The sequence below is a fragment of the Mesoplodon densirostris genome, chromosome 17 (genome assembly GCF_025265405.1).
Source record: "Mesoplodon densirostris isolate mMesDen1 chromosome 17, mMesDen1 primary haplotype, whole genome shotgun sequence".
Classification (NCBI taxonomy): domain Eukaryota; kingdom Metazoa; phylum Chordata; class Mammalia; order Artiodactyla; family Ziphiidae; genus Mesoplodon; species Mesoplodon densirostris.
In genome coordinates this window covers 23,535,273-23,557,881 of record NC_082677.1, presented here as the reverse complement: position 1 = coordinate 23,557,881, position 22,609 = coordinate 23,535,273, and the positions used below count along the sequence as shown (strand labels likewise).

Below are 22,609 nucleotides of genomic sequence, written 5' to 3'. Positions count from 1 at the left end.
ATGCTGGGGCTTCCTTGATGGCGCAGTGGTTGAGAGTCTGCCTGCCGATGCAGGGGACATGGGTTCGTGCCCTGGTCTGGGAAGATCCCACATGCCGTGGAGCGGCTAGGCCCATGAGCCATAGCCGCTGAGCCTGTGCGTCCGGAGCCTGTGCTCCATAATGGGAGAGGCCACAACAGTGAGAGGCCCGTGTACAGCAAAAAAAAAAAAAAAAAAAAAAAAAATGGCCATGGTAACCAAAGCCATCTACAGATTTAATGTGAACCCTATCAAGTTACTCATGACATTTTTCACAGAACTAGAACAAAGAATCCTAAAGTTTATATTGGAACCATAAAAGACTCAGAATTGCCAAAGCAATCCTGAGGGAAAAAGAACAAAGCAGGAGGCATAACCCTCCCAGACTTCAGACAATACTACAAAGCTACAGTAATCAAAATGGCATGGTATTGGCCCAAAAATAGACATATGGATCAATGGAACAGAGTAGAGAGCCCAGAAATAAACCCACACACCTATGGTCAATTAATCTTTGACAAAGGAGGCAAGAATATACAATGGAGGAAAGACAGTCTCTTCAGCAAGTGGTGTTGGGAAAGCTGGACAGCCTCATGGAAGTCAATGAAGTTAGAATACTCCCTCACACCATACACAAAAATAAACTGAAAATGGCTTAAAGACTTAAATATTAGACATGACACCATAAAACTCCTAGGAGAGAACATAGGCAAAACATTCTCTGACATAAATTGTACCAATGTTTTCTTAGGTCAGTCTCCCAAGGCAACAGAAATAAAAAGCAAAAATAAACAAATGGGACCTAATTAAACTCAAAAGCTTTTGCACAGTAAAGGAAACGATGAACAAAATGAAAAGACAAGTTACAGAATGGGAGAAAATATTTGCCAATGATGTGACCGACAAGGGCTTAATTTCCAAAATATACAAACAGCTCATCCAACTCAATAACAAAAAAAACAAACAACCCAATCAAAAAATGGGAAGAAGACCTAAATAGACATTTCTCCAAAGAAGGCATACAGATGGCCAATAGGCACATGGAATGATGTTCAACATTGCTAATTATTAGAGAAAATGGAAATCAAAACTACAATGAGGTACCACCTCACACTGGTCAGAATGGCCATCATTAAAAACTCTACAAATAACAAATGCTGGACATGGTTTGGAGAAAAGGGAACACTCCTACACTGCTGGTGGGAATGTAAATTGGTATAGCCACTATGGAAAACACTATGGAGTTTCCTTAAAAAACTAAAAATAGAGCTACCACATAATCCTGCATTCCCATTTCTGGGCATATATCTGGAGAAAACCATAATTCGAAAAGATACATGCACCTCAGTGTTCATAGCAGCACTGTTTACAATAGCCAAGACATGGAAGCAACCTAAGTGTCCATTGACAGATGAATGGATGAAGAAGATGTGGTATATATATACCATGAAATACTACTCAGCCATAAAAAAGAACGAAATAATGCCATTTGCAGCAGCATTGATGGACCTAGAGATCATCACTCTCAGAAAGATATAGACAAAAGCCATCTATCATTTATATGTGGAATATAAAATGTGACACAGATGAACTTACTTACAAAACAGAAACAAACAGACATAGAAAAGAAACTTATGGTTACCAAAGGGAAAGGGGGTGGGGGAGGGATAAATGAGGAGTTTGGGATTAGCAGATACAAACTACTATATATAAAATAGATAAAGAAGGTTCTACTGTATTGCACAAGGAACTGTATTCAGTATCCTATAATAAACCATAATGAAAAAGAATATGAAAAAGAATATGTATAGATGTGTATAACTGAATCACTTTGCCATACACCAGAAACTAAAACAACATTGTAAATCAACTATACTTCAATTAAAAAAAAAAAAAAAAGAGAGATTAAATAGACCAGGAAGTCAAATTAACTGTTCATATAATATTCACATCAAAAAGATTTTACATGATACAGTCAATTTTCCTAGGCCTATGAAACAAAACTTTAGTTAAATAGAGGCAGTCCTGAAAGTTGAAATCAATTGTATTCTAAAATTTTTGTTTTGAAATCTGAATGTATTTTTCCATAAAGCCATGTTAACAGGATTATTAGATTCCCATGTCAACTCACAAAAGATTCATAATGAATTTGAAAAAGTAAGTTTTCTTTCAGTGAGCAATGTCCAAAGCATCTTCCCCAGTATCCTGAGTTCCTTCTCACAACAATCCTGGAATATATATGGGACAGACATTATGATCTATCTTCGTGTTGTAGCTGAGAAAACTGAGTGAGCTACAGAGGGTCGAGTGTTATATCAGAGAAAGAACTGGGGAAGAGTTCACCACATGTGGACTGGCCCCTGGCATTGTTTTGCTCTAAATGCTCCCCATGATTGTCAGAAGCTGCAAGTGAAGAACCAGGGGTATAGTGCATTCTTTCTAAGTATCAGTCACCTGGGGCACCTCACTCTGTATGACAGACTCTGGGTCCATCCACCTCACTACAAATGACTCAATTTTGTTTCTTTTTATGGCTGAGTAATATTCCATTGTATATATGTGCCACATATTCTTTATCCATTCATCTGTTGATGGACACTTAGGCTGCTTCCATGTCGTGGCTATTGTAAATAGAGCTGCAATGAACATTTTGGTACATGACTCTTTTTGAATTATGGCTTTCTCAGTGTGTATGCCCAGTAGTGGGACTGCTGGGTCGTATGGTAGTTCTATTTGTAGTTTTTTAAGGAACCTCCATACTGTTCTCCATAGTGGCTGTATCAATTTACAAATACCGTATGCCTACACATATATATGGAATCTAAGGAAAAAAAAAAAAAGGTCATGAAGAACCTAGGGGTAAGATGGGAATAAAGACACAGACCTACTAGAGCATGGACTTGAGGATATGGGGAGTGGGAAGGGTAAGCTGTGACAAAGTGAGAGAGTGGCATGGACATATATACAGTACCAAACGTAAGGTAGATAGCTAGTGGGAAGTAGCCGCATAGCACAGGGAGATCAGCTCGGTGCTTTGTGACCACCTAGTGGGGTGGGATAGGGAGGGGGGGAGGGGGGGAGATGCAAGAGGGAAGAGATATGGGAACATATGTATATGTATAACTGATTCACTTCGTTATAAAGCAGAAACTAACACACCACTGTAAAGCAATTATACTCCAATAAAGATGTTAAAAAAAAAAAAGAAGGAAAAAATGGAGAAAAGGAGGGAGGCGGGGAGGGAGGAAGAAACCTTTTAAATTCCCCAGACCAGCAATAACACAGGCAGGTTCAACTCTAAGCTTTTTCTAAATGTATCTGCATATTGACCACTGGGTAGCCTGCTGTTTCCCTCAACAATTGTCCTCTGTAAGGCTCTCTGCGTAAACCAATATGTATTGTAAATATCGTGTGTGTTGGCAGTAAAGTGTTCTGGGTTAAGAATACACCACAATTTGTATTTAACCGATTAAAAAAAAAAAAAACACATTCCCTAGCCTCTTATCTGGAGTCTCTAATTCCGCCCAGTGTGGGGGTGTACCCAGATTATTGTTAATAATTGCCCTGGGTCAGGCATATTTGGGTTTACATTGAGGATTTAAATCAGATACCCTTGAATTTGCACCTGGGCTAGGCCTCGAGCAAGCTGTCTGACCTTGGGCAAGTCATTTAATAGCTGTAATTCTCAGTTTCTTCATGTGTATAATAGAAATAAAAACATCTCTTTCAGTGTAATTGTGAGGATTGTTTGTAAAATGTAACACAGGGCCTGGCACAAATACAATTTCTCTATATATCTGTCTTAGGCGATGCTGATCGAATACTACACATTAACAATCAAACCTTTTGTGGTAGATGGGTCAAGCCCTGTGTTCAAAAGCCAAAGAAATACTACACATTAACAATCAAACCTTTTATGGTAGATGCGTCAAGCCCTGTGTTCATAAGCCAAAGAAAACAAGTACAGAGAAGTGTGTGGTCAAACCCAGTTTTTAGTTGGTCCAGAAGGCAGTTTTCCTTAAGCTTTGTGAAGTCAAGGTATTCTCTTAACAAGCTCCCTTATTTCTTTTGGAGGACAGTACAGGTCATCTACAGTAGGTTCCAGTCCCCAGTCAAATTCAAGTGATACCCCTGGGATAAGCAGTCTTTTCCCAGATCAAGCAGAGGCCATAGAGAAACTGACAGATGGAAGGAACAGCCATCCCACCACACACTTGTTTCCAGCACAGCTATCACCTTTTTTTTGGAAAAGTGGGGAAGAAGCCTCATACTGTTAATTAGGAAGGGGAGAAAAAGCTGAATTCTCGAGGGGAAAATAAAGATCTGATTTAAAGCTAATGGCTTTGTAGGAGGCCAGCTGGGGTTAGGTCAGGCCATCCCACCTAGCAGTCCTGCAGCTGATTGTAAAAAGTGTAACATCTAGGGCTTCCCTGGTGGCGCAGTGGTTGAGAGTCTGCCTGCTGATGCAGGCGACACGGGTTCGTGCCCCGGTCCGGGAGGATCCCACATGCTGTGGAGCGGCTAGGCCCATGAGCCATGGCCGCTGAGCCTGCGTGTCCGGAGCCTGTGCTCCACAATGGGAGAGGCCACAACAGTGAGAGGCCCGCATACCGCCAAAAAAAAAAAAAAAAAAAAGTGTAACATCTCACAACCACTGTGAGACTTTTCCTTGCCAAACTCTTCTGAACACACTTTCTTTAATTCTCACCATGCTCTTATAAGAGAGGGAATAATTTACAAATGAGGAAACTGAGGTCCAGAGTGATTAGGTAACCCAGGCAGTAAGTGTGGAGCTGAGGTGCAGATCCAGGCTCCCTGGCCATGTTCTTTGACACTGATGCCAGTCCCCAAATGGGTTGGGGACTGTGGAGTGGGAATTAGAAATAATCCATTTGGTTATTGCCTCTGTGCTCATGGGTGGGGACCATGGAGGAGGTGTCCCTGTACAGGAGGGCAGAGCTCCTCTGTGATGAATACTGTTTTAGAGTGATATCAACATCAACAGCAAAAAAAAATCCTGAAAGTTCCGAACTCAACCACCATTAGTCATATGCTAATGCTTGGGCATCTCTTCCTGAACCATTCACCAAAAATTTGCAAGCAAATCGTGAGGAATCTTGGCTCGCCTGTACTGAAAAGTAGCAACATCTTGTTTTCCATGGTGGCTTTTGACCTGAGCCTAGACTTCAACCACAAAGGAAGCCGAAGAAGGCATGCAGCAGGAAATAGGTAGCCACCACTTCCTGAGTCCTCGCTGTGGGCCAGGCACAGCGTACATGCTTTAAGTGTATTATCTCATCAAAAAGTTCATTAAACAAGCAATTAAACCTTTCACTTGCTGGAAGAAAGAAATGTAGAGGCAAAAGATCAGATTCCAGTCATGGAATGACCATTAACCAGCTTCACCATCTTGTCTAAGTCACTTAATCTCTTTGGGTATTTTCTCATTTGCAAGACAAGGGAATTGGAAAGAAGCTCATCAGATGCTCTCAGGACTTGGATTTGAGTGCTGGCCCTACCATATATTAGCACCTGTCTTTTAAAGCCATTTAAAATTCACCTGTCCACTAGGTTGTGGCAAAGATCTCAAACTAAGAATGTAATAGGTCTTTTGTGCACTTTTAAGTACAAAACAATCGGCAACTAACACTTAGTAGCACTTACTGGGTGCCAGATACTGCTGTCAATGCTCTTCATATATTAAGTCATTTAACACACATTATAGCCCATAAAAAAATCCATTTTATAGACAGTGAAACTAAGGTTACAGAGACGTTAAATAAGTTGTCCAAGGCCACACAGCTAAGAAGTAGTGAAACTAGGATTTGAAATTCTCATAATTACTTAGTTTGAATAACCAATTAGCCAGAAATGAGCATCATGAAAATTGGTGTCCTCAGAAGTAGTGAACTCCCAGTTGCTGTTGGTAGTACAAGGTAACAGCCTGATTCTGCCATGAAGATGTAAATAATGTGGACAGGGATGTGTCACAATTACGGAGCAGTCACCCTCAAATGAAATCCCATCTAAAATATCCATTTTAAAAAAAATAAAGAGCTTCTGTACAGCAAAGGAAACGATCCACAAAATGAAAAGACAACCTACCGAATGTGAGAAAATATTTGCAAAGCATATGTCTGATAAAGGGTAAATATTCAAATTATATAAAGAACTCATAAGCTCAATAGCAAAAATACAAATAATCCAATCAAAAAATGGGCAGAGGGTCTGAATAGACATTTTCCAAAGAAGACATACTGATGGCCAGTAGGTACATGAAAAGGTGCTCAACATCGCTAATCATCAGGGAAATGCCAACAAAACCACGATGAGATATTGTTGTAAATAATCTGGAGATGATTTAAAGTATAGGGAGGATGTATAGGTTATATGCAAATTCCAAGTCATTTTATATAAAGGACTTGAGCATCTCTGGATTTTGGTAGTCACAGGGGTTCCTGGAACCAATCCCCTGCAGAAACCAAGGGACAACTCTACTCGGGGACCAATAAAAGGAGCCTGATGAAAAAAAAAATCCACTTAATAAGGCGCTCAGCTAAATTCTAGAGCATTTCCCTAAAGATGTTTATATCTCATGTGAGAAGAAAGATGAAGGAGAAACTGCTTTCATGTTAGTTTGATGGTTTCTAAACCTCTTCCCTACCCTGACAAAATAACCTATATGACATGTGACATTTTGGGATCTCCAAGACAAAGTCGAGAGAAAATTCAATTTGTCCTTCTGTTTTACCCTATGGCCAAAGAAGTTTTACTTTACAAATATCTTCATTTCCTTTAATTCTGTTTTCTGCTCCTTCCTTATAAAAATGTGTCAGCTCTTGTGATACTGCCTTCACAATATCCTTTCTCTTCCCACCAATCATTTCAAGACCATTGGTCTTGAGACCTGAAAGCGTCACGGAGCCATCACATAAACAAAGCATCCAGCACTCACTGGCTGAGCTCAGAGTGAGAGGAGTCCGTTTCCCCACCAGGTGTGCAGGATTCCCTTCCCCACATCCCTTCTGAGGTCAGGGATCCTCTCTAAGCTCCTGTCTGTCATAGATGGAACATCGCGGTCCAGGGAAGGGCTGCTGCCGGCCCAGCTGGTGAGCGGAGGGGCTAGAACTCAGTGCAGGGTTTCTGATGCTGAATCCAGCCCTGCTTTCGCAGCACTGGATTCACTCTCTCACAAGGATACCATTAGGCAAATCAGATACACGTGGCTAAGAGAGTCCCGTGTGGCATTACGATATAGATCAGAAACGTGCCGTGACTATGAAATCTCATTTTCCCATGTACCATGTATTGGTGCTGTAGAAACTGGGGAGGACTCTCATGAACATGATGCTTTTATTACCCTCTTACCCAGCTGGCTTTTATTCTAAGAAACCTGTGGTCTGTGTCTTTTTAGTCTTTGATGTTGTCAGTGGATTCCCTCCACTCCTATTTTGTTTAAAAATTTCTAACATTTATTCTTTTAGAAAGGATTGATTTGCTCTAATTAAAAAGAAAAGGAAAGATGAGAAGGAATAAAGGCTCCCTGTAACCAAGGGGCTTGTGTGGTGGCAATACCACCGAGGTAATTTGTGATTTGACTTATTTTCTGATTTGCTGACTCTAGCTCAAGCCCATTGCCTCCTTGCCAGGCCACTAAGCACATGTATAAATTGACACGGGCCGGCCTAAATCAATTCTTATGCGGGTGGTCGGCTCCATGCCCCATATCAGTCAGGCAAGGGAGGCAAGTGGAGAGCGGTTCCTGTTTGGGGGACTGAAAAGACACCGACACAGGCTTTGTCAAGGCTGGAGAGTCAGAGAAGCCAACTGCAAAACCAGATTTCCTTCCATAGGATAAACTGACGGTTAGCCTTTAGTGCACATTTAAATCTCGTTCATCCTCATATCCCTGGGCAGAGCACACAGACACCTTGCAATAAACATCTGCAGAGAGAGATACAGAACGTAGGTGGGGAGGGAGGAAGGACACAGAGGAAGAGGTATGAGAGGAAAAAGGAAAGAAGATAAACAGGAGTGAGGACTTAGGAAAAGAGAAGGAAAGGACTGGAAGGAAGAGGAACAGGGAGGAAGGCAAGGAGGTACGAGGAAAAGAACAGGAAAGAAGGAAGAAGATAAACAGAAGGAAAGAATTAGAAGGAGGAAAGGAAGGATCTGGATGGAAGATGAGAGAAGGAAGGAAGGAGAGAAAGGAGAAAGGGGAGACATGCAGCAAGGACAGCGAAAGTGCCCCAGAGCAAACCAGGAGAATGAACGCGGACTCAAGGGCACCGCCTGGTGGTCATGACCCTTACGTACGTCGCCCTTCTCCAGCTCCTATTTCACTCAGTATCTATATCTGCCTGCCAAATTTAGCACTTCATTAGTTCACATCTGATTCTCAAGGTAGTTCATAAATATACCATTTCCTCATTTAGACTACAAGCTTTTTTTTTTTTAATTTTTTTGCAGTACGCGGGCCTCTCACTGTTGTGGCCTCTCCCGTTGCAGAGAACAGGCTCCGGACGCGCAGGCTCAGCGGCCATGGCTCACGGGCCCAGCCGCTCCGCAGCATGTGGGATCTTCCCGGACCAGGGCACGAACCCGTGTCCCCTGCATCGGCAGGCGGACTCTCAACCACTGCGCCACCAGAGAAACCCCTAGACTACAAGCTTTTTGATAGCAGGGTCTTTTCTTAGATTTCTTCTGTGCCCTGGCCACTCCCCGTCCTGTTCTGCCTAATCCCTAGACAGTGCTGGGTTTGTGAAAAGCAGTGACGTAGCCAACCAGTCACTGGGTCCCTGGTGACCTTGTCAATTTCTCTTGCTGTGAAAGAGCAGCTTCCTTTCTACTCTTCACACAGCCAGATGGAAGTCTTGTCACCTCCCAAGTTTCATATGCTTTATGCTTTCCAGAGGTGCTGTGATGTCTAGAAAACACATTCACGATAGCCTGTCTAAGCAACAGAAAACTCATTCACTCATTAACATACTGTGACAGGTGGCTATTTAGGAGAACACCAGAATATACATACTATTAAAGATTATTCAGGTGGGCAATCTTACAAACACTACTTGGAACATTTTCTCCAGCCTTACTGCCTAGCTAGCTGTCATCTGGGAAAGAATGCTCTTCAATTAAGGCTGATTTAAACCTCCTTGGAACTGACAAGATAAGCCTGTGTTTCAGAGGTATGCTTCTAGTATACAAATGCCAATGGTTTGCCCCTTTGGTGGGAAATGAACACTACACAAGCACCCAAGCCTGTTACCAGACATGGTGTCATGCCAAAAATGGCAGCTCTTTCTAAAAAACTCCAGTCTCTGTGGCCACATTACATTGAGTCTGGTTTCAGAATCAAATCTTCCACTTTGTGGGTTTTGAGAAGAGGCTGCTGGTATGTAGAGGCGGGAGCCAGACACACTTGGAGAACTGGGTCTTAATCTCTTAGACAATATATAAATTGGGGGAAGAGCAGAGGTCTCCCTCCTCTTGACTGTAAGACTGAAAATATTCATCTGCCGCTGTTCAAATGTGACTTCCTTGCTGCTTAGGATCAGCGAGTGACCTTGAACGGCCCTGGGCTGATGTGAGAGATTCTAGATACTGATCAGAAACCATTTTCAAGATAGTGTTGCCTGTGTGAAAGAGACAGGAAGAGCTTACCTGCCCGTGCCCAAGGCATGAGTTTTGACTCAGCAAAGCTTCCAGAAGCCGCCATCTCTGACCACCCCGGCCCTACCTCCCTCTGAATGCATCTTTCTGACTTGGTCGTGTATTTCTGATACAAGAAAGCTGAGTGAATGAGAGTGAGTGGTTTAGAAGAGGCAGAGAAGAAAAAGAAATATGCAAGTATCGTTCTCAAGAGCAGAAATAGTATGTAACTAGAAAATGGCCTGTTCGGGGATACACAGTTTTAGGGACCCATGTGCAATTTACATGCCCAGCCTAATTATATCAGTTCCTGTCTCCCCTTCCATTTCTGATCATTCATATACCCAGCTGTGGCCTTTGGGGAAATCCTAAGAAAAACAGCTCTGTTACGGGCTGGACTGAGCCTGCTTTCCTTCTTCCCGTCAGCACAGGGGAAGGCAGAATCTAAATGTTATCTTAACAACAGTCGTGGTAATAGTGATGCTGTCTGATCTCAAGGAAACTGTTGTGCTAAGTGGAAGTTTTAAAAAGCTGTTTCACCAGAGTCAGCAAACCTCCTCTGTTGCGAAGGCCAGGCCGAGTCCCCTGCTTTAATGCAGCGTCCCCCTGACACTCGGTTCGTTTCTGATTAACCAGAGCAGGTGCCCCAGGCCGCTGTGCAGGAGAACCTCAGCATCGGGGTCTGGCGGCAGCTCCAGGATTAATGAGCCTTCTGGCAGTCGGTGCAGGTACAGGGCCCTGGTGGATACTTAGAGGGCAAACCTCTCATTATTTTGTTTTCTGCTTAAAGCCCCAAGGATATGGAATTCCAGTATATAGCAGTAATTTGCTCTCTGGATTAAAAAGTCTAAGTATCCTCTCAGCCTCACTGGGATAGAAAGAATATTCGGTCCAATCTCTGGCGCCCAGGAGATTTAGTCAGAACACTTTTTGATATATTTTCGGCGTGAGGAAAGAATTTGACATCTCCACTGAGCATTCTGTCCAGGAGGTGAAGGGCTGTCTGGGAGAGACCGAGACCCTGTATATTTCCTCTGTGAGGGAAATACCTTCCTTATTATCTTCTAAAATAAAGGTACCAGGGATTCCCTGGTGGCGCAGTGGTTGAGAGTCCGCCTGCTGATGCAGGGGACACGGGTTCATGCCCCGGTCCGGGAAGATTCTACATGCTGCGGAGCAGCTGGGCCTGTGAGCCATGGCCGCTGAGCCTGCGCATCCGGAGACTGTGTTCTGCAATGGGAGAGGCCGCAGCAGTGAGAGGCCCTCGTACCACAAAAAATAATAATAATAATAAAAAAATAAATAAAATAAAATAAAGGTATCAGTCTGAGATGAAATGGAATTCCCCTTGACCGAATCCCTTCAGGAAGGGCCCATCATCTAAGGACCAGAGACCAGGTGTGTGAATTCTCTCCTTACTGAGGGAGACCACACAGATCTCACCTGAGCAAGTGAATGATGGACACCGTCCTGAGAGTAAGAATAGAACAAGAGCTCCTACCCATCAAATAATCAATTATACCTGGACGTGCACACACACACACACACGTATGCAACTCACATGTGCATGCACATTTCACAGACATACAGAACATCAGCCTGCACTGATGGGCCAGAGGGGACAGGAGCCCTACAATTCTTAGATGAATGAGGAGTGGATTCCTTGGCCACTTCAGCTCATACTGAAACAACCACTACTTCTTCACAAAGGCTTCCCACTTGGGATTTCCAGAAAGGGAAGGAAAGAAATGTCAACAATACAAGGGAAGGATAATAGCAACAATAGGAATCATTTCCTGAGGGCTTATTCTATGCCAAGTACAGTGGTGCAAGTGGCATTTCATTTAATCCTCCAGGCAAAGGTAGTGGTGATATTATGAAGAAGCGTATTGGAGAAGGAAAAACAAAGTAGGTCTTCAAAGCTTTCTTTCAACAAAGTAACATTGTATCATTCCTCCTCACTTCATCTGAGTTCACAGGAGCGTTTTCTGTCACCCTCCCCTCCCCCATGGAAGTGAGGGGAGGCCACAGGGAAGGCAATGACATGATTCTGAACGTCAAGACTCTTCCAGGGCTTCCCTGGTGGCGCAGTGGTTGAGAGTCTGCCTGCTGATGCAGGGGACACGGGTTCGTGCCCCGGTCCGGGAAGATCCCACATGCCGCGGAGCGGCTGGGCCCATGAGCCATGGCCACTGAGCCTGTGCGTCCGGAGCCTGTGCTCCGCAATGAGAGAGGCCACAACAGTGAGAGGCCCCCGTACCACAGGAAAAAAAAAAAAAAAAAAAAGACTCTTCCAGTCTCCTCCTTCCATCTCACTCTGTATGGTCTACCCTGTCACCAGCTGCGGGAGAATAAGAGGGCATGGATCTCTATGACTGAAAAACACTTTTTGTTCCAGAGGACGTCTCTCAAAGGTGAAGTATAAGACCCATTAGAAAGGTCAAGCAGTTGTGGGATTGTGAATTGGTAAGATCATCTGAATCAAAATTAGATGACAGTGTAGCAGTGTAATCGATACTGGCCACTGAAGATTCAGAATGACTGTATGTGTGTGTATTCAGGTCAGCGAGCTGTGGGCCTGGTCCTGCACATCCCAGGCGCTTTGCTGTGCTGTATGGAAGAGCTTCTTACTTCCATTTTCCTTCTCAGCAGGACACTTAGCAAACTGCCCAGTGACAGGCCTAGCATCTCTGTCCCTTCCAGGGCTCCCCAAGGCAGTACTGGTTAATGCCATCACTTGATTTTCACAGAAGCCCCTCTCACTATTCACTGGAATTTGATACATAAATTGAGCTCTTTTTGTCTCTTCTCTTTTGGCGCACAGACCCTCCAGTGGGCTAGGAGGGTAGCTGGTCTGCAGAGGAGAAAAACTAGCCTCACAGAAATGAGGAGTGATGTCCTGACCCTGGGTGTGACCCTCGAGGAGCACAGCTGAGAGGAACTTTTGTAGTCATTTTTTTTTTTCCATTTGGAGAATGATGCTAAAAAACCACCATTAATACAGTTTTCTTGAGAGTCATATCAGATTTTTATGTTATTTGAGGTGATTTTTCCTCTACTGTGTGGAGCCCTTAACAGAATCCTGTGAGAATATGGTCTAAGGATAATGCCCCATCAGTCACCCTGACATGATTTCTCCCTTGTTGTGGGAACTTTCAGGCCAACTTGCACTTTTAAATCCCTCATATGCTTTTTTTTTTTTTTTTTGCGGTACGCGGGCCTTTCACTGCTGTGGCCTCTCCCGTTGCGGAGCACAGGCTCCGGACGCGCAGGTTCAGCGGCCATGGCTCATGGGCCCAGCTGCTCTGCGGCTTGCGGGATCCTCCCGGACCGGGGCATGAACCCGCGTCCCCTGCATCGGCAGGCGGACTGTCAACCAGTGCGCCACCAGGAAAGCCCCCCTCATATGCTTTTCAAAGTAATTTGGCATGTGCTGAAAGTAACTGTTATTTTCGATGACTGCTTTTCTTTCTACAAAGACAAAAGCAAGTGAAAAGAAGACAACTCTCTGCCAGAAACTGAGTTCTTGTGAAGAAGTACAGATAAACCTCCATACACCATTATATCCCTAACGCAGCTCACGCAGTTTTGACCTGCAGCCAGCAATCAACATGCTACATTTTAGCAATGCAAGTTGAGAAAAAGGACTTACCTTGGAGTCCAGCTGCTGCATGTATGACCAGAGATATTCTATATTGGCTCCAAAAGGGTGGACGTGAAGAAACGTTGATATGATGCCTGAATTAAAAAGACAAAACACTGGACATTATTGAGAGGCAAATAAAAGTCTCAGGCGAATAATGTCATCTGACCCCAGTGACAGTTTTGTCAGGCTGAGTTGTGGTCTTGCCATTTCTAAAAGTTCTCGGCAAGTATTCAATAACTGCACATTTTGAAGACGGTAATGGTAACGTGGCCAACAGAACACTGTCTCCTGGAACGACAGTAGCTGGAAAAGCGAGACTCTGAGAAAACACAGAGATGAATGAAGGTATTTCTAAACAAAGACTCCTGGAAGCATTTCAACTACCAATTCTATGCTTGATTTGCCAATAAAAAATTGTAGTTATTGGAAGGATAAAATGATCCCTTTTCTTTCCCTCACTAGACTCTGCAGTATGAAAACAGCTCCTACAGCTGTGTCAAATTCCCCTGGTAATTACAGCTGCTAGTTACAAAGAGTATTTAATCCATATTTCCCCTCACTGCCACTGAAGCACAAATCCTTTGCCGTTTCCCCCTGGATCTTGCTGTTGTGTTTTTTTTTTTTTTTTTTTTTTTTGGCTCTACGCGGGCCTCTCACTGTTGTGGCCTCTCCCGTTGCGGAGCACAGGCTCCGGACGCGCAGAAGCTCAGCGGCCATGGCTCACAGGCCCAGCCGCTCCGTGGCATGTGGGATCTTCCCGGACCGGGGCACGAACCCGTGTCCCCTGCATCGGCAGGTGGACTCCCAACCACTGTGCCACCAGGGAAGCCCCTTGCTGTTGTTTTAAGGGAGCTAGCCTGCTCTCTCCTTCTCGCTGCTGTAATTTACAAGATCATTTTAAAAGGCCCAGGAATGGATGGTTTGGCTGGAGTCTGATTATAAATCAGAGGGCTTTTCCATCGTGAAATTCAGCTGTCAACACTGTACTGACAAATGAAAAGCTGAACAGTAGTGTCAGGGCTGACGAAAAAGCATTACCCTCCTACCCTCCCTGCTCTTGTAACCAAAATCAAAATGGTGAAAATGAGGACATCAACTCCATAGGCTGTATGCTCCTATTTGTTAAGAAACTGTGTTCAGACTCACATTTTTGGCTTCTCTTTGAAACAGGCTTTGAGATGAATCAAATTTGAGGATAAGGCCTCAACGTTCTGTTTATTGTGATGCTTTGGTGCTCGAAAGCCAAAGGTCAGAGGGAAGACCCACACTTGTATGAAACTCAGTCAGGGCAAGCATAAGCCAAGCACATCGTTCTGCATTAAGTCATGCTATGAATTGCAGGGTGGCCTTGGATCGACCTGGGATAGGGTCCCGTGGCCCCCTGATCTCCTGTGTGATGCTTGGGATGCTCTGGATGAGTGTCAGTTTTTAAAGAAAAGTTCTCAGTTTATCCTTAGGCTGAGAACAGAGAACCAAAGAGTCTACACAAGTACTTTCAAGACCTATCCTCAGAACACTGCTTTTATGTGGGTTTTCTTGGTGGACAGTGAAATGAGGAACATAGAGACGATTAGATACGTTTCTCCATAAAGCCAGAACCTCAGTCTTCAGAGATTGACCTTTTCCCTGAAATATAAAGAACTACTGTTTTATTCTGAGATTATGTTCTTTGTTTTTTGTTAAAATGTCCTTCTCTTATGAAATAATGGTGATGATAGAAGGTAACAATGGTAGTTTTAATCTCCTTAAGTGGCAAACAGCCATTTTTAATATACGTAAGTGGGATTGTTTTGTCCCCCTCCTAGCACTTTGTTAATTTATGTTTTAACTGTATAGACCTGGCAACTACTTCCCTGTGTCTGAAATTCTCAAATCTCGCGAGGTGGCACTATAAGTAACTGCATTACCAAGAGTTGAAGTATAGAATCTCATGAATGATTTACTTAGAAAATAAATTAGAACAGAAGTATTAAAAAAAATAACATTTCCATTTGCATTCCTTAAGTGGGAGAGAGGGGGCAGAATTCTTATAGGGAATTGATTTTTTTGGGTTTTTTTTGGCCTCGCCATGCTGCGTGGCTTGTGGGATCCCAGTTCCCCGACCAGGGATTGCACCTGGGCCCTCAGGAGTGAAAACACCGAGTCCTAACCACTGGACCGCCAGGGAAGTCCCAAGGGGAACTGCTTCTATTTCAGGATGGTGAGTGGGGCTTTCCCTGCTGTCCCAGGCTGAGGACAAGTGGTACTGTGTCTACTGCTTTCCACAGACAGCCTCCAACAAGTGGTAGGCAGACCCCTGCCCCCTACAAGGAGGAAAGGAGGAGGACGGGGAAGGGAGAAGGAGTGGTCAGTGCTGGCTGGCTTTGTGAGAAGGCGAGGGTGTTCCTAGTGAGAAGCTTTTCTCTTCTCTTAAATGCGATGCTCCCAGGGAGGGGAGGAGGCGCCTCAAGAGAGTGGCTTGTAGAGACTGGAGGGGCCCTACAAGTCGGCGAAGCACAGTCCTTTCCTTGGCTGGACTTCTGCTTAGGCAGCAGACTAACTAATCTGGCTTTGTGCCCAGCCGAGCACAGGGGAGGCGGTGGGATGCTGTAGCCTTTGGGTGACAAGAATGTGTGAGCTTCCCATGGGACAAGGGGGTATCTCAGAAGGTAGATGGGCTACAGCAGCCTTACAAGTATCCCAAGGGCCCCAGCAAATACAGAAAAACATTTTTTATGTTAATACCCCTACAGGACAAAGAATCCTCAACATCTCCTGGATAACCTGCAGCCTCTCCTATAAATGCCCTTGGGAGTGTGACATGAAGTTAGTTAAATGCCTCCAATAGAATGAACAGGATGGTTCAGAAGAGGATGGGGGTGGGGGCTATGGGGGAGTGGCTGACAACTCTTTTTTTTTTTTTTGCGGTACGCGGGCCTTTCACTGCTGTGGCCTCTCCTGTTGCGGGGCACAGGCTCCGGACGCGCAGGCTCAGTGGCCATGGCTCACGGGCCCAGCTGCTCCGCGGCATGTGGGATCTTCCCGGACTGGGGCACGAACCCGTGTTCCCTGCATCGGCAGGCGGACTCTCAACCGCTGCGCCACCAGGGAAGCCCAGACGACCTAAGAAGATGAAGGAGGAAATTCAGGGATACCAGAAGTGGGAGGACCTGGAGTGGCCGCTTTTCTTGCCTCTGTGATGATGGCCTCCCTCACCACTTACTGTCCCACAGCCCTAATCTTGGGTCTGTAACCCCAAGGAACTCTGCCCTTAGACAGTATTTGTGTGTTCTGGTTCAGTAGCAGGAATATAGTATACAGTTACAACAAATGTATGTTGAATGAATTTATCCTCTAGAACTGAGAATGGCCAGTGTACTTCTTTAAAATTTCTACTGTTCTATTATTGACAAATCAGGAGAAATAAGAACCTTAAAAATTGCTACCAGTACTAACCAAGGATGTAGTACTATTTCAAATACCAGGTAACTTCGAGGAATTACTCATCAGTGATTCCTGCCCTTAACTCATCCTGTTCATCCTGTTATGAATTCAGGACAGAGTAACTTGGATATTTTGGGCATGGAAACTTTTTATTGAAACTGTTTTGCTCATAAAGCTAAGGGGAAAATGCACATGTGATTTCTATATATCTTTCTAAAATTAGATTAGAAATCCTAATCCGGACATGAGTATTTTTCCCTAGGAGAGTATTTAGAACCATCTTAGTGGTAGCTGATATTAACAAGCCATTAGCTTTTCTTTATAAAAGTTTAGCAATTGCCACTAAAGACATGTGGGGTCAAAGCAGGTAGTTAAATAAAGGTTTTCCAAGCTTTTCCTCTGGATGGCAACCAAGTTCTTCAGTATCGCTAGAGATGCAGTGGAAATGGGAACCCTTAGTCATTATCCCCCAAGTACTGCACCCCTCCTCCCCGCCTTGATCCTGCCCATGCCAGTGGCATCACAGAAGAATCAGTCATGGCATCTGAGAAAATGTAGTTTCTAAGCCCTCGCTCTGGATCAGATTCACTTCGGGGAAGCTTCCTAAACAAACTAAAGCCTCTTAAAGCTCCTTTAAAGGAACTGGGATATTTCCTGAGAATGGGGAAGAAAAAAAAAAAAAGGATAGTTGTAACTCAAAATCCAATGAAAAATGCTATAAACCCAGAATTGGAAACTATTTATGGTTCTCTGGAAGACCATAAACACTGTAAAGGCTGGGTAAAAGGAACACTAGGAACTGAGGGTGGAGAACTCAGCCATTACTGAACTGGTGGATCTCCAAAGGGATGACTCAAGAATTGGTCTTGGCTGGTTCCATGGAGAAGCGAGGTCTCCACATTGAAGAATGCGTTTCCCAACAGTGGAAAATACAACTGTAAGTAGCTAATTTAAGAAAATAAAGAAGGAATAGAGGAGGCTGTCAGTACTCTTGAGTTTCCTGCACAGTTCAGGGCCTGAAACACTACTTTAGAAAGACACACAGACCAGCTCCAGACAGCATGTGGCAAATCCCTCATTAGGAAGGCCCATTGAAACAAGCACATAAAGGCATTTTGAGCTTTTCCCATCAACATCATCTAGTTTTTTCTCATTTTTAGATGTCACCAAGACCAAGGGAGTGACATTTAAATTAACCAAGTAGTGCTAGATTTTTACTGATTCATTTCCTTAGCAGCAATTAGATGCCAAGGTCCTAGGGACATGGCATTGCCCAGACAGACAAGGTGCCTGCTCTTGGAGAACTTATATTCTAGGCAAGCAACACAGACGATAAATGCAAAGATTAAAAAGAGATATTTTCAGGGCTTCCCTGGTGGTGCAGTGGTTGAGAGTCCGCCTGCCGATACAGGGGACATGGGTTCGTGCCCCGGTCCGGGAGGATCCCACATGCCGTGGAGGGGCTGGGCCCGTGAGCCATGGCCGCTGAGCCTGCACGTCCAGAGCCTGTGCTCCGCAATGGGAGAGGCCATAACAGTGAGAGGCCCGTGTACCACAAAAAAAAAAAAAAAAAAAAATTTTCAGAGAGTGGTGGGCATATTGCAGAAAACAAAACAGGTAATAGGACAGGAGTGGGGGAGTATCCTCAAGCTTGGTGGAGGGCTGCTTTATAGGAGGTCAAGGAAGGTGAATTTGTCCGTGTGTCAGATGAAGAGGAGTCGGCCACAGAGAGCCTGGGGGAAGGTGACTCAGGTACAGGCACCAGCGAGTGCAAAGGACCTGAGGTGGAAATGGGGTGGCAGGAACAAACTTGGCTTCAGAGTGGTGCAGCATGTGTTTAGAGGTAGGTGGGGAGCCAGATCACATAGGGTCCCAGTTTAAGGGGGTTGGATTAAGCTCTAAACATAGCAGGAAACCAATGGAAGGGTTCTAAGCAGGGGCATGATATGAGCTGAATTATGTTTTCAAATTTTCATTCAAGCTGCTGTATGGTGAACAGACAAAAGGGAAACTGGGAAACCAATTAGAAGTGTTTGCAACAACCAATGGATCACTGAAGAAATCAAAGAGGAAATAAAAATATACCTAGAGACAAATGACAACGAAAACACCACGATCCAAAACCTATGGGACACAGCAAAAGCAGTTCTAAGAGGGAAGTTTATAGTGAGATAAGCTTACATCAGGAAACAAGAAAAATCTCAAATAAACAACCTAACCTTACACCTAAAGCAATTAGAGCAAGAAGAACAAACAAAACCCAGCATTAGTAGAAGGAAAGAAATCATAAAGATCAGAGTAGAAATAAATGAAATAGAGACTTAGAAAAAATAGAAAAGATCAATGAAACAAAAAGCTGGTTCTTTGTAAAGATAAACAAAATTGATAAACCTTTAGCCAGACTCACCAAGAAAAAAAGAGAGAGGGCGCAAGTCAATAAAATCAGAAATGAAAAAGGAGAAGTGACAACTGACACCACAGAGATACAGAGAATCATAAGAGACTGGTATGAGCAACTATACAGCAATAAAATGGACAACCTAGAAGAAATGGACAAGTTCTTAGAAAGGTACAACTTCCCAAGACTGAACCAGGAAGAAACAGAAAATATGAACAGACCAATTACCAGTACTGAAATTGAATCAATAATTTAAAAACTTCCAACAAACAAAAGTCCAGGACCAGATGGCTTCACAGGTGAATTCTACCAAACATTTAGAGAAGAGTTAACAGCTGTCCTTCTGAAACTATTACAAAAATTTGCAGAGGAAGGAACACTTCTCTACTCATTCTGTGAAGTCACTATCACTATCACCCTGATACCAAAACCAGACAAAGATATTTTACAAAAAAAAGAAAACTGCAGGCCAGTATCACTGATGAACATAGATATAGAAGTCCTCAACAAAATACTACTAAATCAACTCTAACAGCACATTAAAAGGATCATACACCAGGATCAAGTGGGATTTATCCCAGGGTCGCAAGGATTCTCCAGTATCCGCAAATCAATCATTGTGATGCACCACATTAACAAACTGAAAACTACAAACCATATGGTCATCTCAATAGATGCAGAAAAAGCTTTTGATAAAATTCAACATCCATTTAGGATAAAAACTCTCCTGAAAGTGGGCACAGAGGGAACATATCTCAACATAATATACAGATTTCTTTTTCTCTTATGGACTCTTATTCTTAAAATTGTATTGATACTGGCACAAAAACAGATACATAGATCAATGGAACAGGATAGAAAGCTCAGAAGTAAATTACTCCACACACTTATGGCCAATTAATCTATGACAAAGGAGGCAAGAAAATGCAATGGAGAAAAGACAGTCTCTCTAACAAGTGGTGCTGGGAAAGCTGGACATCGACATGTTAAAGAATGAAATCAGAACATTCTCCAACACCATACACAAAAATAAACTTAAAATGGGTTAAAGACTAACTGTAAGACTGGATACTATAAAACTCCTAGAGGAAAACACAGGCAGAACACTCTGACATAAATCACAGCAAGATTCTTTTGGATCTGTTTCCAGGAATCTCAGCTCTGCAGAGGAAGAGATGTCTCTAGACACAGTCATATTTGCTGGAAACCTACAGAGGACTGACCAGAAGTCTGGAGAGCCATCAGGGAGGGGTTATGTGAAATCTGTGTCTCCCACTAAGCCACTAGGGGACAGTTGTCTGTGGGTGGCTGCAGAGTGACAAAGCATTTATGAGAAGTGGAGAGAGACAAGACTGGGGGTGGGTAGCAGAAGACTGATCAAACACTTGTGGTTGGGTCTGATGTTTCTAAGTGCCTTGGGGTTCTAAAAACCTTTAATTTTCCAAAAAGCAGTTTTTTCTACTTATTTGGTGATTATAATACCTGATCTTGTACAGTTATTTTAGTTTTTTTAAAAAATATCTATCTTTCTGTCTTATTTTAACTAAACTCCTGAGACTGTATTTGGGCCTTTCAGTAAATTGTTCCTTGTATCTGAAATGGCCTTGACAACTCCCCATCTAACCAGAGGAAACTCTATTCATCCTTTAGGGCTCCCTCAACTGTCCTTTCTTCCCACAAGGCATCTGCAGCAGAAATAGCTCCTTCTCTGTATTTCTGATTTTAGTTTCATGGTCATTAACTACTTTCTTTCTCGCTAGTCTATAAAATTCTTGAGGGAAGAGATCACCTTATCACCACCGTCCGCTAAGATACGTCTTGGTACATGGCAGGCCACTAGCTCCCAAAACACAGTCCCAGAGCTGACTGCTTCAGTATCACCTTGGATGTTAGTTTTACAGTAAACAGAATCTCTGTGTGTGAGGACAAAGCTTCTGTCTTTTAAACAGGCTGCCTACATGATTCTTTTCCACAATGAAGGCTGGTAATTTTTAGAGTAGGCTCTTGACAAATGTTTGTTGATTTACTGATATGGACATTTGTGTCTTGGAAACAAGATTTAGGTCAATGACTCATTCTTTATGGTCAGTAGCTTTCAGACAAGAACACACTCCCCAGATTACTTTTCTCAGGTGCAGCCTAAATATAGCCTCAACTCTATTCACTGAAAACACCAAAAAGTCGCCACTCAACCTTCTTTAAGTGTTTTTCTCTACATTTCCTTCATCTGCTTCCTAATACCCATGTATAAGGGGGGACATTCCAATTCAGATATAGGCTGGCTGTGAGGAGATGGGTTAAATGGTGAGAGTGATGGAAATGGTGGTGGTGGTAGGAGGGGAGGGGCTTGATGTGAACAGTCACCTTGGTTACCCATAATATGTATGTCCTGATCCGCAGAGGAGTCACGGTGGTATGTGAAGAAGCTTGCCTGATCATTAAGAATGTGAGGATGGTTCTCAGGGGTCTGGGGGCGTTTGGAACAGCAACTTTATAAACAGAGTTGTTGAGAAGGTTTTGACTATATCTGGATGGGATTTACAACGATGACCAGCATTGACAGGGTGCCAGTCAGGGCTGCTGGGACTGGAAATGTGTTGTGTTGGAATTAATTAAAAAGCAAGAGAAGATGGAGTGATACAGACCCAGGGTTAGACTGTCAACACCTCCTCAGAGCTGTCTGCCTGTCAATAAAAAATTTTGATCCATTCTCCCTCATAACAATAGCCAGGGGTTTCCAACCAAACACAGCTCCAAAGCTTTGGTCCTAAACCAGAAGTACTGACTCATCCTCTCCCACACAAGTTCAACACATGCCAAATCCAACATGTAGGGCACATGTGAAAGGAACCAGGAGCTCTGGCATAGACACTAGGCAATGTCAAGCTGACCTCATGTGTGGTTACCATACAGTTTTGAGATATAAAATGCTACCCTCCAAAACTCCCATAAAAATGTAATTCTTTTAGGTTCAATTATATGCCAACCTGTCTTCACAAGGATTGATTGCATAATAAATAATCTAGCAATCAATAATGAAGTGCTTCCTAAGGGCCTAGCTACTTTAGTTGAGTTGGAACATAGCACTCGATGCTCGTTCATTGTCAAGCAGAAAGTTTGATAGAATGGTGGATCTCCCAAGGGACTCAGGATCGAAATCTGCAAAGCTCCAAGTAGTGTTACTGATGAAATTCCATTGATTTTCTGTAATGTATATATAATTTATATGTCTTAAAGACACCAATTTTGGGGCTTCCCAGGTGGCGCAGTGGTTGAGAGTCCGCCTGCTGATGCAGGGGACACGGGTTCATGCCCCGGTCTGGGAAGATCCCACATGCCGCGGAGCAGCTGGGCCCGTGAGCCATGGCTGCTGAGCCTGCGCGTCCGGAGCCTGTGCTCCGCAACGGGAGAGGCCACAACAGTGAGAGGCCCGCATACCGCAAAAAAAAAAAAAAAAAAAAAAGCCACCAATT

At 43.6% G+C, this 22,609-nt stretch overlaps 1 protein-coding gene across 7 annotated transcripts in view; it reads right to left on the bottom strand.

Moving 5' to 3' along the window:
- Window positions 1-22,609, bottom strand: part of ENOX1 (ecto-NOX disulfide-thiol exchanger 1) — a 320,291-nt gene that overhangs the window by 20,667 nt on the left and 277,015 nt on the right. For all 7 annotated transcript variants that reach the window (XM_060080023.1, XM_060080025.1, XM_060080027.1 and 4 more), the window contains one exon: window positions 13,322-13,407. In XM_060080023.1, the coding sequence (XP_059936006.1) occupies window positions 13,322-13,407 (86 nt within the window). The remainder of the gene's footprint in view (window positions 1-13,321; window positions 13,408-22,609) is intronic.